Source organism: Trichoderma gamsii (genome assembly GCF_001481775.2).
Source record: "Trichoderma gamsii strain T6085 chromosome Unknown Scaffold_25.2, whole genome shotgun sequence".
Taxonomy (NCBI): Eukaryota; Fungi; Ascomycota; class Sordariomycetes; order Hypocreales; family Hypocreaceae; genus Trichoderma; species Trichoderma gamsii.
The window spans coordinates 324038-338263 of record NW_020171362.1 but is presented as its reverse complement, the minus strand read 5'-3'; the positions used below and the strand labels follow the sequence as shown (position 1 = coordinate 338263).

General features: G+C 50.3%; 4 protein-coding genes across 4 annotated transcripts; 2 read left to right on the top strand and 2 right to left on the bottom strand.

Annotated features, from left to right (window-relative positions):
• Nucleotides 1-448: 448 nt before the first annotated feature.
• On the top strand, nucleotides 449-3766 carry TGAM01_v207089 (hypothetical protein; the record flags this gene model as incomplete). Its single annotated transcript, XM_018804158.1, has 3 exons — nucleotides 449-488; nucleotides 646-2469; nucleotides 3063-3766. The coding sequence occupies 3 exons, from the start codon at nucleotides 449-451 to the stop codon at nucleotides 3764-3766; spliced, it is 2568 nt and encodes an 855-aa protein (XP_018662587.1).
• A 634-nt stretch (nucleotides 3767-4400) lies between these two features.
• On the bottom strand, nucleotides 4401-6146 carry TGAM01_v207090 (hypothetical protein; the record flags this gene model as incomplete). Its single annotated transcript, XM_018804159.1, has 2 exons — nucleotides 4401-5675; nucleotides 5730-6146. 2 exons carry the CDS (start codon nucleotides 6144-6146, stop codon nucleotides 4401-4403), a joined length of 1692 nt encoding a protein of 563 aa, XP_018662588.1.
• A 1596-nt stretch (nucleotides 6147-7742) lies between these two features.
• TGAM01_v207088 (hypothetical protein) lies at nucleotides 7743-8447 on the bottom strand (the record flags this gene model as incomplete). The annotated part of the gene is made up of 1 exon (XM_018804160.2): nucleotides 7743-8447. The coding sequence occupies one exon, from the start codon at nucleotides 8445-8447 to the stop codon at nucleotides 7743-7745; it is 705 nt and encodes a 234-aa protein (XP_018662589.2).
• A 1532-nt stretch (nucleotides 8448-9979) lies between these two features.
• Nucleotides 9980-10282, top strand: TGAM01_v207087 (hypothetical protein; the record flags this gene model as incomplete). The annotated part of the gene is made up of 2 exons (XM_024550011.1): nucleotides 9980-10094; nucleotides 10218-10282. The coding sequence occupies 2 exons, from the start codon at nucleotides 9980-9982 to the stop codon at nucleotides 10280-10282; spliced, it is 180 nt and encodes a 59-aa protein (XP_024405247.1).
• Nucleotides 10283-14226: the final 3944 nt, after the last annotated feature.

Here is a 14226-nt window from a genome sequence, read left to right as displayed (position 1 = left end):
TGGGAACAGCATCCAAGACCTGTAGTCGAGCGATTGGATCAGGCCGCGCAGATCATACAGCGCAGATCAAACAGCGCAGAAACATACTGCGACTCCATACAATAAACCACATACTTCGCCAGTTTTCTTCTTTAGCGCTGTTTAGCGCCCCTGACGTACTTGACGCATCAACCAGCAGCAAAAAGCGGGCCCCGATCTGAAGCTTCCAAGACAGCAGCTTCGCACGTGTCGTGGCGGCGGCTTCTCACAGGCCTGTTGCAGATTCATCTCATTCCGGTGCCTGGAGCTTGTGCATCCAAGACATTCCGTCCAGCAGCGGATAGGGCTTGAATGCGCACGCATTGTAGCTGGCCGGACGTGCATTTTTATGTCGCCCCTGCGCCAGGCGAGACCTTCTATACATTGGATGCTGAACCCTGTCCGGCTTTAGGCCTCGCAGCGCAGAACCATGAAGTTCGCAAAGGAGCTCGAGCGCGAGGCAGTTCCTGGTAAGGATTCGCTCCTTTCTTGTTGTTCGAATTACCATTGTTGTTTCCTTGTCCTTGTCGTTTTTGTTCATTTTCGTTTTGCTGTTTCTTATTGTGCCGCCTCGGCTTGTACAATCCAACGTGTTTCAACCGCTGACTTCTTTCGGCTCAACCACAGAGTGGCGAATCAAGTACCTCAACTACAAGGCAGGGAAAAAACACGTCAAGGCCATCTCTTCGGCCGTTCAGAGAACCTCGGGCTCTACACCTCTGACTCGAGGCTCAAATCGTCGCACGCCTACTTTCTATTCCATTGTAGATCCCAACTCAGAGCCGACCCCCACTTTTGCAGGTCAAGACGATGCTCCTACAAGCTCAAGATGGCAGGGGCAACCGAAATCGACGCCGGTGAACATTGCGAAGAAGGCTGTCGAGGATGAGGCCTTAAACAGCCACGAGAACAACTTACAGTATGGCAGCTTCGTGCCAACTCCTGCTGAACAATCGCGGCCGTTGTCTCGCGACCACCAGAGTGACGACCATCATGACAACCAACATGACGACCAACATGACAACCAGACCAACAACCAAAGCGGTGCCAACGACGACAACGAATTTGAGTTACCCGAACCGGCAATTTATACGACATCGTCATCTCCGGGCACCAGACAGCCGCTCAGTCCCGTTAAGAAATTTGCTCGTTTCAACTTTCACAGATCAAATTCGTCTGTTCCGCTAAACTCTGGAAATCTCCCACCGCTAGGGTCGGCCAACAATCATGAAGAGCAGCTTCGCCGCATCTTTTCTAGTGCAAAGGACTCTGGTCGAATTACAGGACTTCCGCGACAAAGCCTCGATCTTGTCCGAGAGCGAGAGCAGCAGTTTTACCAGTTTTTGGATTCAGAGCTAGAAAAGGTGGAGAATTTTTATCAGAAGAATGAGGACCGAGCTGGGCAGCGATTGATCATGCTGCGAGAACAACTTCACGAAATGCGCAACCGGCGTATACAAGAAATCGCCAACGAAGAGAATAATCGATCATTCTCCGGGCTGTCTACTCAAAAACCCCAAGAAGGCAATCCCGACAAGTCCAGTGGCTGGGTGCACCCCCTCAGGAACAAAATCTTCCCGCCAGGACCAAACTCTAAGAGCTTCCAGGACATGCCTCAAACACCTTACATGGCGGCAGGAGGAAGATCGCATGATGGCCACATGGACTATGTGCGGCGGCCAGAAAACCACGAGGTGGCTTATCGAACAGCGAAGCGGAAGCTGAAATTGGCAATGCAAGAGTTCTATCGCAGCTTGGAGCTTCTCAAATCATACGCTATGCTTAATCGCACGGCCTTTCGAAAGCTCAACAAAAAGTTTGACAAGGCCGTCAATGCTCGGCCTCCGATGCGCTACATGAACGAAAAGGTTAACAAATCTTGGTTTGTTAATAGCGATGTTCTGGAGGGCCACATCAAGGCCGTTGAGGATCTCTACGCGCGATATTTCGAACGCGGAAACCAGAAGCTTGCGGTTGGTAAGCTGCGCAAACTGCATAGGAAACCCAAGGACGAGTCAGGGAGCTCGTTTCTCAACGGGTTCTTCATTGGCACGGGAGCCGTCTTTACTATCCAGGGCCTCGTTTACGGTTCTGACCTACTCCATCACAACGATCTAACACTTCGTACCCAAACGAGCTACCTGTTGCAAGTATACGCCGGCTTTTTCCTGATGCTCATGCTCTTTTCCTTATTCTGCATCAACTGTAGCATTTGGTTACGAAACAAAGTCAACTATCAATTCATCTTTGAGTTTGATCAACGAAGTATGCTCGATTGGCGTCAACTGGCAGAATTTCCATCCTTCTTCCTCCTGCTTCTTGGGGTCATCATGTGGGCGAACTTCAGCAGATACGGAGACGACTCCATGTATCTATACTACCCTGTTGTTCTGATCGGCCTCACCATCCTCATCATTCTGCTTCCCTTCCCTGTCCTTTCTTACAAGAGCCGTAGGTGGTTTGCATATTCACATGTTAGTAGCCCCTCACTTCCCGATAAGGTGTCTTACCCAGCAATGCTAACCACACGATAGTGGCGTCTTCTTTTGTCCGGGCTATACCCTGTAGAATTTCGTGATTTCTTTCTTGGGGACATGTACTGCTCCTTGACCTATTCAATGGCGGTAAGTTGGCAACCACCTCTGGTACATCAATGGACAACCAATATCTGACTAGTTGTGGCTGCGATAGAACGTGGAGCTATTCTTCTGCTTGTATGCCCACCACTGGGAGAACCCGGGCCAATGCAACTCAACAAGTTCTCGCTTGCTTGGGTTCTTCACAACTTTACCGGCCGTATGGCGCTTTCTCCAGTGTATTCGGCGTTACAGAGACACACGCAACGTTTTCCCGCATCTGGTAAATTGTGGAAAATATACTGCAACGATATTGTCTTACGTTTGTCTATCTCTCTATCGCATTCATCATACTCGATCAAACCTTGCTTTATTTGTCACCTTTTCAACCATCAATGGTGTATATACTAGTGAGCTGCTCTCTTTGCTTTCCCCTTTACAACTTGCGTGCTAACTTAACGATTCAAGGCATCTGGGATCTGTTCATGGATTTTTCCCTACTCCAGCCTCAAAGTAGGCACACTGGCCTTCGAGATATTCTCGCCTTGAAGCACCGCTGGATATACTATGTTATCATGGTCGTCGATCCCATATTGCGCTTTGCATGGATCTTCTACGCCATATTCACGCATGACCTCCAGCATTCAACCATAGTATCATTCATGGTTAGCTTCGCCGAGGTCTTCCGTCGAGGCATCTGGTCTCTCCTCCGCGTGGAAAACGAGCACTGCGCCAACGTAGCTCAGTACAAGGCCTCGCGCGACGTTCCTCTCCCCTATCATATCGAGCCCCTGATGGAGCGCGCCAGCACCGAGTCCAGCCCTGTGATACAACCCCAAGGATTGCCACAGCCGCCTCAGCCGCAGCCAGCAGAGCACCCCAGCCTCTACGACTCTGCTAGCTCCACTGCCGTTGCTGGTCCTCCCAGTGGCAACCTTGCCCGGCGCCGCACCGACCTTCCTTCACCTCGCATCACTCGAAGCTTCTCCAAAGTGCTGGCGGAGGCGCATAAACAAGATTTCGAGAAGAAGCGAAAGCCCGCCAATGAGGGTAGCGATCTGACTATAGTAGCCGGCCAGAGCGACGATTTTGATGATGACGATGATGATGACGACGACGATTCCGCTACTTTGCCAGAATTGCCTCCCCGGGATGGTGAGAATGCAGCCTAATCCTTGGTTTATTGCATTATTGTTTTTTTTTCCTTCTCTCTTTCTTTTCTTTTCAGACTGAAGATCAGTTTTTGCGACTGATTGTTCTCTTCTTCTCTTGACGCTGCATAGCACGCGTAGATGGATAGATGTGATACATGACAGCATTAAAATAACTTTACTTACGCGAGCGAATAGCAATAAGAGCTATGCTTCTACTTTTGGGGGGATGGCATGTTTTGGACGATGACACAATTTTGAGCTAGCTCATATTTGCGGTTATTTAGACTGGATGATGAAGAAACAAAATTGGCGACATGGCAAGGAACATTGTGCATGATGGCTAGTATGGCAAAGGAGACAAATCTGGGATTGGAGAATCAATGCATAGCATGTAAATGAAAATGCATAAACAAAATTGTAATAGGAGAAGGGGTTAATAAAAACAAGATTGAACGGGAATTGAGTCATACTCTAGTATTCAATCATATTGCAAGCCAATTATTTTGCAAAAACATTTATTCGCTATTAAGTTTGTCATGAAATGACATGCAAAGTCTAGTTCTCCATCCATCTAATTGATCTCTCATCCATTACATTCCACCGTCAACAACAATGTCCTATGTATATGTACCATCTATTTCCTCAAAGCAATTCACTCCCATTCACCATCAACCTTTTCCCAAAAGTCGAGGAAGCCCTTGAAGAACTGCACTCCCAAGCCTGGATCCAAAGAACCAGTTGTAGCACGGATAGAGTGCATGCTCAGCTGAGGCAGACCCGCATCAGCAGCACGCACACCCATCGCGCTCGACAGCATGGGGCCAACAGTGCCACCGCTGCGCGAGTCGTTGCGGATCTGGAAGTCCTGCAGCTTGGCACCGCAGAGATTGGCGACGCGGTGCAGGATGGCGGATGAGACAGCGTCGGTGGTCATGTGGCCGTTGCTGTCGCCGCAGACAACCAGGCCGACGTTGAGCTTGGGGATGTGCTCGGGCAGGTAGTTGCCGATGAAGTTGGGGTGGCCGGCGTGGGAGACGTCGGCGGACAAGAGGAACGACTTGGCAAAAGTCTGGCCAATGACGCCAGGGCCGTAGGAGCTGGGGTTGAGAGCCTCGACAGCGCGTTCAACGGTGGAAGGGAGGAAGTTGCCGCGAGCACCCTGTCTTAGCAGAGATCCGATCTCTTCGTCGTCGAACAGCGCCACCAGCTTGATGTAGCTATCGTCATCTGACTCCGTAGTGTGCAGGAGACCCATGAGAGCAGACCATGAGCACAGCTTGTCGTCGATTCGTCCCGCAGTGATGAGCTCCTTGTCCAGGCCAAAGACAGTTGCGGGCTGTGAGTCGAAGAGCTCGAGCTCCCAGTTGACAATGGAGTCGTACGACGTGATGCCGAGCTGCTTGGAGATGAGCTTGACCAGCTTAGGCGGCTGGGTGTTGACAAAGGAGCCAGCAGAGCCCAGGATCTCAGTGTCAGCACCGTTAGAGCTTTCCAGCCCGATAACAGGGACCGCCTGCGTCTCCGGGTTGTTCTGGCCCATCATGCCAACGCCAAAGTGCGGCGCCAGCGTGGGAATCTTAGCAATAGGCCAGTCCAGCTCGACAAGCTTGCTAGTGGTCTTGCCCGTCTTCTCGTCGCTCACAATGACACGGCCGCCGATGCTCAGGTCTCGATCCCACCAGGTCTGGTTCAGGGCGCCGGCATAGGGGGCGACGCCGAGCTGGACGTAGCCAGCGGTGTTGGGCTTGGTGCTCACGGGCTTGAGTCGGGCGGTGAGGGCGTCGATGTGACCGGCGATCATGCCGACGCCGTTGCCAGGCTTGTAGGCCTTGCCAACGGCGAATGCGATGATGGAGCTGCCATTGCGCGTAACCCAGTACTTGCCGCCAGGTTGGATCTTGTTGGCCCAGGAGTCGCGCGCCGGAAGCTATAGGGCTGTCAGCTTTTGTCACACGTTGAGTGAGTCACCGGGCGCAAATACCTCTTCGTATCCAGCATCATTCAGCTTCGACTTGAAGTAGTCAACAGCGTGGAAGACGGTCGGGTTCTCGCGCAAAAAGTCGAGGAAGGGCTTGGTAAACGCTTCAGGCTTGAGGTCCTTCACGGCGCAGAGTTGGCACTTGTTCTCCTCGGCGATGTGCCAGTTCACCTGCTGAATCTCGCTGGGCGACAGCTTGGCGATGCATTTGATGCAGGCGCGGCTATCGACAGACGGGCGGCCGTTCATATCTGCGAGAACAAAGTGCTTCGAGGAAGCAAGAGATTGAACTGGGGCGGTTGGCGCTGGGATCCGCGCGGTAGAGGCAGTTGATGAACTGGCAACAGAAGAAGCAGAAGTGGTTGAATAGGCAGAGGCTTGTTGTCGGAGAGACAGAGCAGAAGGAACGCGGCGAGTCATGGTTGCGACGAGAATGCCGAGGAGAGTCGAAGAAAGGGATGCGCTTTAAAGGACGATGCAGGAGGCTGGTTCTTGAGCAGATCGCAGGGAGGAGTTGCGCATGCGCGGCTTACTGTCCGGCTTACGGAGCAAAGCGCCCAGCTCCCCGGATCGAGGCGCAGCACAGAAGCTGGGGTAGCACCATCGCTATCGCTATCAAGATAAGCTCGGGGCCTTTTGAAGGCGCTAAAGGGCGCCGTCGCTTGCCGCGGGAAGTCACGCTGCCACTGAGCTGAGGGGCGCTGGAATTAGGGCATCTGTAGCGGATAAGGCGCCATGGAGCTGGTGAAACAACAAGCCATCCAAGGAAGAGTGAGGGAGTGAATGGATGAGTACAATCTCGAAACATTCATATACGGTAGAATCATGTATGGGAGATGATAGCGAATGTACAAGCCGCCAAAATAGATACATCGAGTAAAGATAGGAACGTTTATCATGACCATCTTGAGGTTCTCCTTTCAATTGCTCGACATTACCGTCATGGGAGCAAGTGGCCAGCCGATATAACCGTCACTTACCGCATACCTGTGTCTTGCTTTCCGGGCCCAAAGAAGACTTTGGCAACGTCATAAGTCTATCCGTACGGAATCAGCTCAATTGGTATTGATTGTACCAACAATGTCTATGAAATGCTAGGATACCCGTCCAAGGTGAGACGCTTATCTTATTGTCTAATAACTAGCACTCCACAGCTCTTACGAGACAGTTTCCAAGCAGAGTATGACATGGCTTCGTCCGTCACAGATTCTTCGTCGGTTGTAAGAGCAGCCAATCCGTCGCTAGTCAGGGGCTGACTGTCTTGTTGTAATGTTGAATCATGGAGATAGAGTTCCATGGGTTCGTGTTCCATTTGAATCAAACAATAAAATTCACATGCGCATATTCATGGCTTGAGTATCATGCATGTACCTGTAGGAGCTATAACATCCATATCAGTCTACCGAAGGAATGTCAGCGTTTCGCATACAGAACTCTCCCTCCCATTACAGTTTCTCTGTAAGCACATATGCAATTGGAAATCTACATGCTTGCTACGGCCCGAAAATAAAATCTCATCAACGAATGTATCTGCAGAAGCAAAGATACGAGTACTCAGCTGGCAACCGAGGCGAATCCAGGTCCTGCATCCTTCGCGGCTATTATATGGAGTGCATGCAACAGCATCGCTTTACTTGCACGTAATTGGGGTGCGAAGGATTTGGCAGCATTTCCCTTAACCGTCTTTGGAACCCTTGTAAACCTTGATATCCAAAATGGGAAATTATACCACCATGTCAGTTGAGCTTATATCCAAGCTGCCATTAAAGGCGCATAAAAGTATACTATAACTGCAGCTACTTGGTAGTCACTTGGAGGAAAATGAGAAACTAATAAAGTGTACATATTATTATAATGTATTACTATATAGATTAAGACATTACTTTATACGCCTTCAGGTCCAGGCAATTCAGTACTGTAGCACCATTATATCCGTCGCTTCCAACGCCATTAACAAAGCTCGATCAATCAGGTCAAATTTTCGCTGCTGCTCAATGCAAAAAAAGAAGCAAACATTTATGGGCCGTACAGGCTCCAGTTGATCGAGGCAACATCGGCGTAGCACTCAGACTGGAGGGCAAACTCGTGGCTGGCGTAGGATCCAGCAGGGAGAGGCTCGAGGGGAGCACACTCGGGGAGGAGGCGGACGGGAGCACAGCCCTCGGGGAGGTTCCTCTCGACCTGGCCGTCGGAGCTGATGGTGGTGGCGGCCTGCTCGACGACGAGGAACTTCTGGCCCTGGTAGTACTGGAGAGGGTTGTTGCAGATGACGAAAGTCTCGGGCTCGAGGAACAGGAAGCCCTCAGGGAACTGAGAAATCTGCACGCCGGGAGTGCCAGCGCCGCCGTTGATGTAGGCGGAGGAGAGGGTCTCGGAGTCGGTGTTCTTGCTCAGGGAGAGGCCGAAGGGAGTCAAGGGAGTGGCCTCGTCGGTGATGGTGGTGGCGCTGCTGAAGCGGAACTCAGAGGCGGTGCCGTTCTGGTAGAAGACGTTGGAGACGTCCTTGGCTCCAACGCCGGCCACGTTGAGGCCAGCGCCGACGTGGATGCTGTTGACGTACAGGCCCTGGACGGAGGGCTTGAGGTCGAGGGCCTTGTCGGTGACGTTGACGACCAGGCGGAAGCCTTGGGACTCCTGGTGAGGAGGGTAGTTGGGCACAATGTTGGCGGGAGCGGCAACAGCGGCGGTGGCAAGGCCAAGGACAGCAGCAGAGAAGAACATCTTGAAAGAAGTTGTTGGTGTTGTTGTGTGGAGAAGCTGATTGATTGACTTGGCTCTTGATGTGATTGTCCAGGCTGTTGGATGAGGAGGAGGCTTCTGACCAAAGGAATGGGCGCCGTTGCCCAGTTATATATTCAGAAGGGCCGTCTCCACGATCGTCAGATGTCATCCAGCCAGCGGATCTTCCGAGACCAGCAGGTATGGGAGGGGGGAAAGAAACAAAGAAGCACAGACAAAGCAGCATGCCTGAGCTGGCATCGCCACTCACCCGCTGCGCTGACCTTCCCCCGCCATAAACAGCCCCCCAGTAGCCCCAAAGCACAGCGCCATCGCCCTGCTAAAGGCCGTTGGCCTATGCTACTTTAGGGGAGCAAGCCTTCCCAAAAGACCCCTAGCCAGCCGTAGCATACGAGGCTAAGAATGCCGACGTGACGCCACATCTTGATGATCGGCAATAGGCCCTTGGCAGCGTCATCAGCTCGTATTCCGCTTTGCATTGATGAGGGCAGGATATGGCAGCAATTGATTACATTTTCTTCTGGCATCGCAGCTGGTGGAATTACTCCTTTTCGATTACACTCTTTGTCCGGTCCGGCGGTGCTTCAGAGATCAAATGCGATATTCCAGAATGATCTGAGGGCATCTGTGGCTTCTGCGTGGCTTCATGCGCGCATACCGACTTACATGAGCGCCCGATCTTAGTAGCAGCTAATAAAGTTTGCCCTTGTTTTAGCCCAGTTAGTTTCGAGTCAGTCGAGTCGAGTCCAGCCTCTATAGTTACTCCGTAATAGTGACTGCTTCTCCGGAGTATAGGTCTAGATGCTAATACTACTTGTAACTTGAGCAAATCTCGTGACCACTGCAGAGCTCTAGCTTGGAGAGCTCTAAAGTGGAATATCCTCGTTAGCCTTTGGCCCTTTTCCCTAAAACACCACAAGATCGTCCATCACCTTCCGTGCTTCCCTTGTCTAATTTTAGACGTCAACCTATGATTCCACCTGCTCATTACTCGACCGAACGCTTTCATTACTCTACATGCTCCTTTGTTTTCCTTTCTCATTTTACCGTGCCTCTTTTATCCCGTTTTCTCGTATTTGCTGGCCTCTTATCGTTGTACGAAACCCTCAAAATCGACATGATTCCATGCAAGCATAAGGAGTTGACGGTGGAGCAATGCGGATGAGATGGGTTTTTCTGCCGGAGAATTTTCTTCAAAGACCACTGCCAATGATAAATTCTTCCACCTGCATAGACTCCTTGATATCCACTACAGAGGAAAAAGGGAGATTCATGGAGGCCTCGGAGGGGCAAGACAGGCGTTGTATGTCTTTCCTATTACTGACCACTATTCTAGTCTACTTGCACACTTTATGCTGACCTGCCCTGACGTCGCTAGTCACGTTTCAAACGGAAGAAGATTATGTGGAAAATGGCCAGGGATCATCGTCATATCACACGGCCAACCCGATTGGTTTTCTAGAAAAGAATTGTCAGTACTACCAGTTTGTAATACGGAGTTGGTATTTGATTTGATGGGCAAAATTCAGCCACAATTCGCATTACCACCGTTGCTTTCCCAACTCGGCAGAGGTCGTCATGCGAAGGATCCGGAAAGCTGTGCCGAGACTATGCTGGCAACATCTGCGTGTAAGTTCTTGGCTCTTGACATCCGTCGGCTCTCGCTTGCGCCAGCAACAAACACATTAGGCACTTGTTCGATTACCAAAACTGGCACCATCTCTTCGGTATAGATTACTGAATTCATCATAGTACACGCCTACGGAAAAGATACTCCGTGCAATGCTTTGCTACGTTTCACGTACAGCACAGCATAGCACAATACGATCATGTTCTCCTGAAAGCTCCACATTCAGCCCTGACGGCTGCTACGCTGCACTTACATAGCAGCACGTATATGCAGCGTCATATGCAGACCTATCTCCCAATATTGCCCGAGTGGCCTATCCGGATCTTCTCTCATCCTACATTGCCGGACTTAGAAAAGCCGGTCTACGCCACTCCCATCGGGAGATGGACGAGTAGAAACTGACTAGATTTATCGGCCCGTGCTTCTTCGTAGCTGGCAGTTTCGCCCGCCGCGATCTTCGGGAGAAGAAAGAAGAGCCATAGAATACGAGGCGCTAGGATGGGGCTTGCGGGCAATATCCCTGTCGGCTGGGCTTGTGGACGACGGGTCTAAGCGGCCGACGGCTGCCCCTTGGTAGGTGTTGAGTAACTGTAACTGTGTCCCTGAGCACTGCATCGTGAATCGTGATGGTAAATGGCAACTGAGATTTGCTGCAAGCATCAATATGATGGTGGCCGTGCACACCGCTGTTTCTATCCCTTACATATACTCTCAGCTAGCGAGTACGAAGTGCTAGCCGTAAACTTATAGTACTCTATTTGGCATACGAAATGCCCTTTTTGGATTCTATTTCTCTCCCTATTTCAAGATACAACCAGTTAGTCAGCGGAAGTTACTGATTACCTCTAGGGAGTCGAAAGCAGTCGAAGCCGCTGGATCACGGTCTGTCAGACCTTGAGCCCAAGCATCCTTCACAGCATTGAAGCGTCCAATGATCAACAGCCTTTTGGCAGCCTCTCACATCAGGATTCATGGTAACATCCTCAGATATGTTGGCTAAATTGAAGGTTATAGGAGTTCTACAGGGTAATAGAGATTAAACACAAGCTTGCATGTAGCTTCCGCTAACCTTCCAGAACTGGCTTTTGCACTAGTGGTAGATCTCCTGTAAGGCTTGTGTGCATTTCCAATAAAGGATTTTACCTCTCCTTCTACACTTCAGGTATTCCAATTGCTGATCACGGTGATCTAATACCGATTTAAGAGCTTGGTGTCAATAGCAGTCATCTCAATTACAGCTACTGCAACATGTTTCCGGAGACCAGGACCCAAGCCGACAAGCATCCCGTACCCGCTCGCCAGCTATGATCTGCCACTGGACCAAGAGGCTGGGCTTTAGTCTACATTGTTATCGATCTTTGGTTGCTGGCAGCCGGTGTAATGTCCTTCTCTTGGCTTGAATTTGTCCGTATCATAGATTCGTTGGTACCAATCCGTATTGGTCGACCAAGTTGCAAGTACTCGCTACACATCTAAACTTCACAACTGATGCTACCAGCTGACATGTCGCGGAGATACGGCTCACGCAACTTACAAACCTTACAATTCTGACGAGTGCATGCGCAATGCTACTGCTACTCCCCTTTTCTCAGTCCAAATCTTAATCTACTTTTCAATGACCATGGGGAGACAATAAGTTGGCTCTGATATAGGGTAACACAATATGCCGATACGAAGCCTCATGTTCATTCATGTTCATGTTCATATAATCAGTCGGCCGCAATTACGGCATCGTATCTTCAATAATCGCTTGGCAATATCGCAGTGTGCATCACTTCCGAAACAAGGCACTTTGTTCGAGCCAGTTCTCGTATTTTGCAGAACGCCATCCATCGTGATAATACGGAGCAAAAAAAGGGCGGTATGAATAATGCTGAGAAAGCATCTCCTGAATCACTCGCTCCGACATGAAATTCTCATCGACTTGTGCAGTTCTTCCGAGGTTTGATCTCATGCCCCCGTCGAGTCATCCAGGGCCTAAGCTCATGTCCTTGTCAAGTCATGCTGTTTGGCAAAGCATCCAACTTGGCAGAGTGTCACATTTTGAGCCTATTTCATTTCCATCGAAACGAAATTGGGCTCTGCAGCATCAAAGGTCCTTTAGGCTTTAGACGTGAGCGCAATGTCGTCGACAAGGAGGTTGTCGCCGCCTCACTGCACCACAGTGCAGTGCAATGAATGAGCTTGAAGCCCCGACACCGCCATGTCGTTGGGTGCAGCAACATTGAGTTGACCAGAGCTGACCGAATCTCAGTGCACCATATCAAGTCACTGTATGCTGATTCGTCCAAACATTCGCCCAGCCGCTCATTCTGCCCAAGACTGCTGTTTTGCCTGTGTCTTGTCTGGGCTGCGCATAGGATACACAATGTCTTAAGCAGCAAGAGCGCTCATATCACCCCCTCGAAGTCGTTCCGACCGCCGCTCGATTCGTTCCCCTCAACGACACAAACGTTGCATGTCAACGGGAGAAACAAAGACGAGAAAAACCGCCGGTCGACTTTCGAGCCTTTGAGAATATCGTCGTTGGTCCGACTCAAGAAGAGCATCACCTGCCACCGTGCCCAAACACGGTGTGAATGCCAGAGCTCCGTGGGGGGAGGGATTCTGCGTAGCTTTCAGTCTCTTGAGATCCAATCAGCAACAGCTCCTCATCGCAGCCTGTAACGCGTCATTTTTTTGAGCGCTTTGAGAACGGCCTAGACCTGCAAACTTGGCCCGAAAGACCGACGGCCGCCGAGTAAAGCGAGCCAAAGGGGTTCTCACTCGCTCGGACATGTCTCGCTAGGCAGAAGAGAGAGGAGATTCCCGCTTCGAGGTGTATATTCCGTAGAATACAGTTGACTTTGTTTTCTGTTGGTAATCTTCACATAATGGCCATTGAGCTTGCAAAACACGAAGCGGCATTTCTGCTTCCATTTGAGCGGCATACATGCCATCCATATTTGCCGAAATTCAGCATGTCACGACGCGCTGTCATGTTCAAGTATATTTTTCAAACACTCACGGCTCGGCGGCATACGCAACGCCGAAATCTGACGGATGGGCGATATTCGGGGAAGTGGGGCATTCGAAGCTACGTTAGCGCGCTGAGCACGCTGAGCACGCTGAGCACGCGAGATTGCCGCATATAAAGACGACAGGCCTGCGGGGGCCTGTTCATAGACCCGGTGCGGGTGAGGAGGTTCGGAGATTCGGGGAGGGCATCACGGGTCCCCCGGCAAGCGGGGAAACACCCATGCTTTAGTACCTGCATGCCTCAGTTTTCGATGGAACTAGGTCCAGTACTAGGCTACTAGATAGGATTGAGTGTGACGTGGTGACAGAGAGAACAGTCGCCTACAGTGAAACGGAACTCGTGTTCTTGTTGGTGCCCGCACAAATGGGAAGTGGGTGTGTTCATCAGCAGTGACACGGACTTGGAACAGGCCTAGATCTTGTTTCGTGACAGAGAGTGGCGATGAATGTGCTACGGAGCAAGGGAAGCATTTAGCTGTAACAAGTGAGCTTGGTATAGCACAAGTTATGACGCATGTTGAAATAGCTGAGAAGAGGTCTTACAGAGTCCCTGATGCGTAGACGGTACACGCAACTTACACGTTGTATCAGTACATGAATTCACAGGTATGTACTGGTCAATTGGGAGTGATCGATGTATGTCCTACTAGCTGTTCTTGTTCATCTCAATCTTAGTAGTCGCCGATTACATGTGAACACCTCAGTCTGTATCATCCCGTTTATTTACATTCAATGAGAATGGTAATTATATTGCCAGCAGTGAATCAGGTATCCGTTGTGATCTACCTACCTATGTTACGGCTTTGCTGAATCTGATTAGGTATAAGTTGGAGTGTATGGATGACAGCATCGAGATTAGCGTTAATATCATATATTAGAAAGGCCTTCCAGATATGAACAAACAATTAGGAGTGGGATGTGTTGTCTACCTACCTACCTATGTGACTTGACACCAAGTATCTTGTAGTTCACATGGCAGAGAGGTGATGCCTCATAGCAGCCTCTTGCTCAAGTATTGTATGGCATCCACATCGGATAACTTTAAATACAACTAAACGAGTAGTTTAGAACATGACCAGTGGTAGAAAAACGCCAAGAGTTCTTATCATGTAG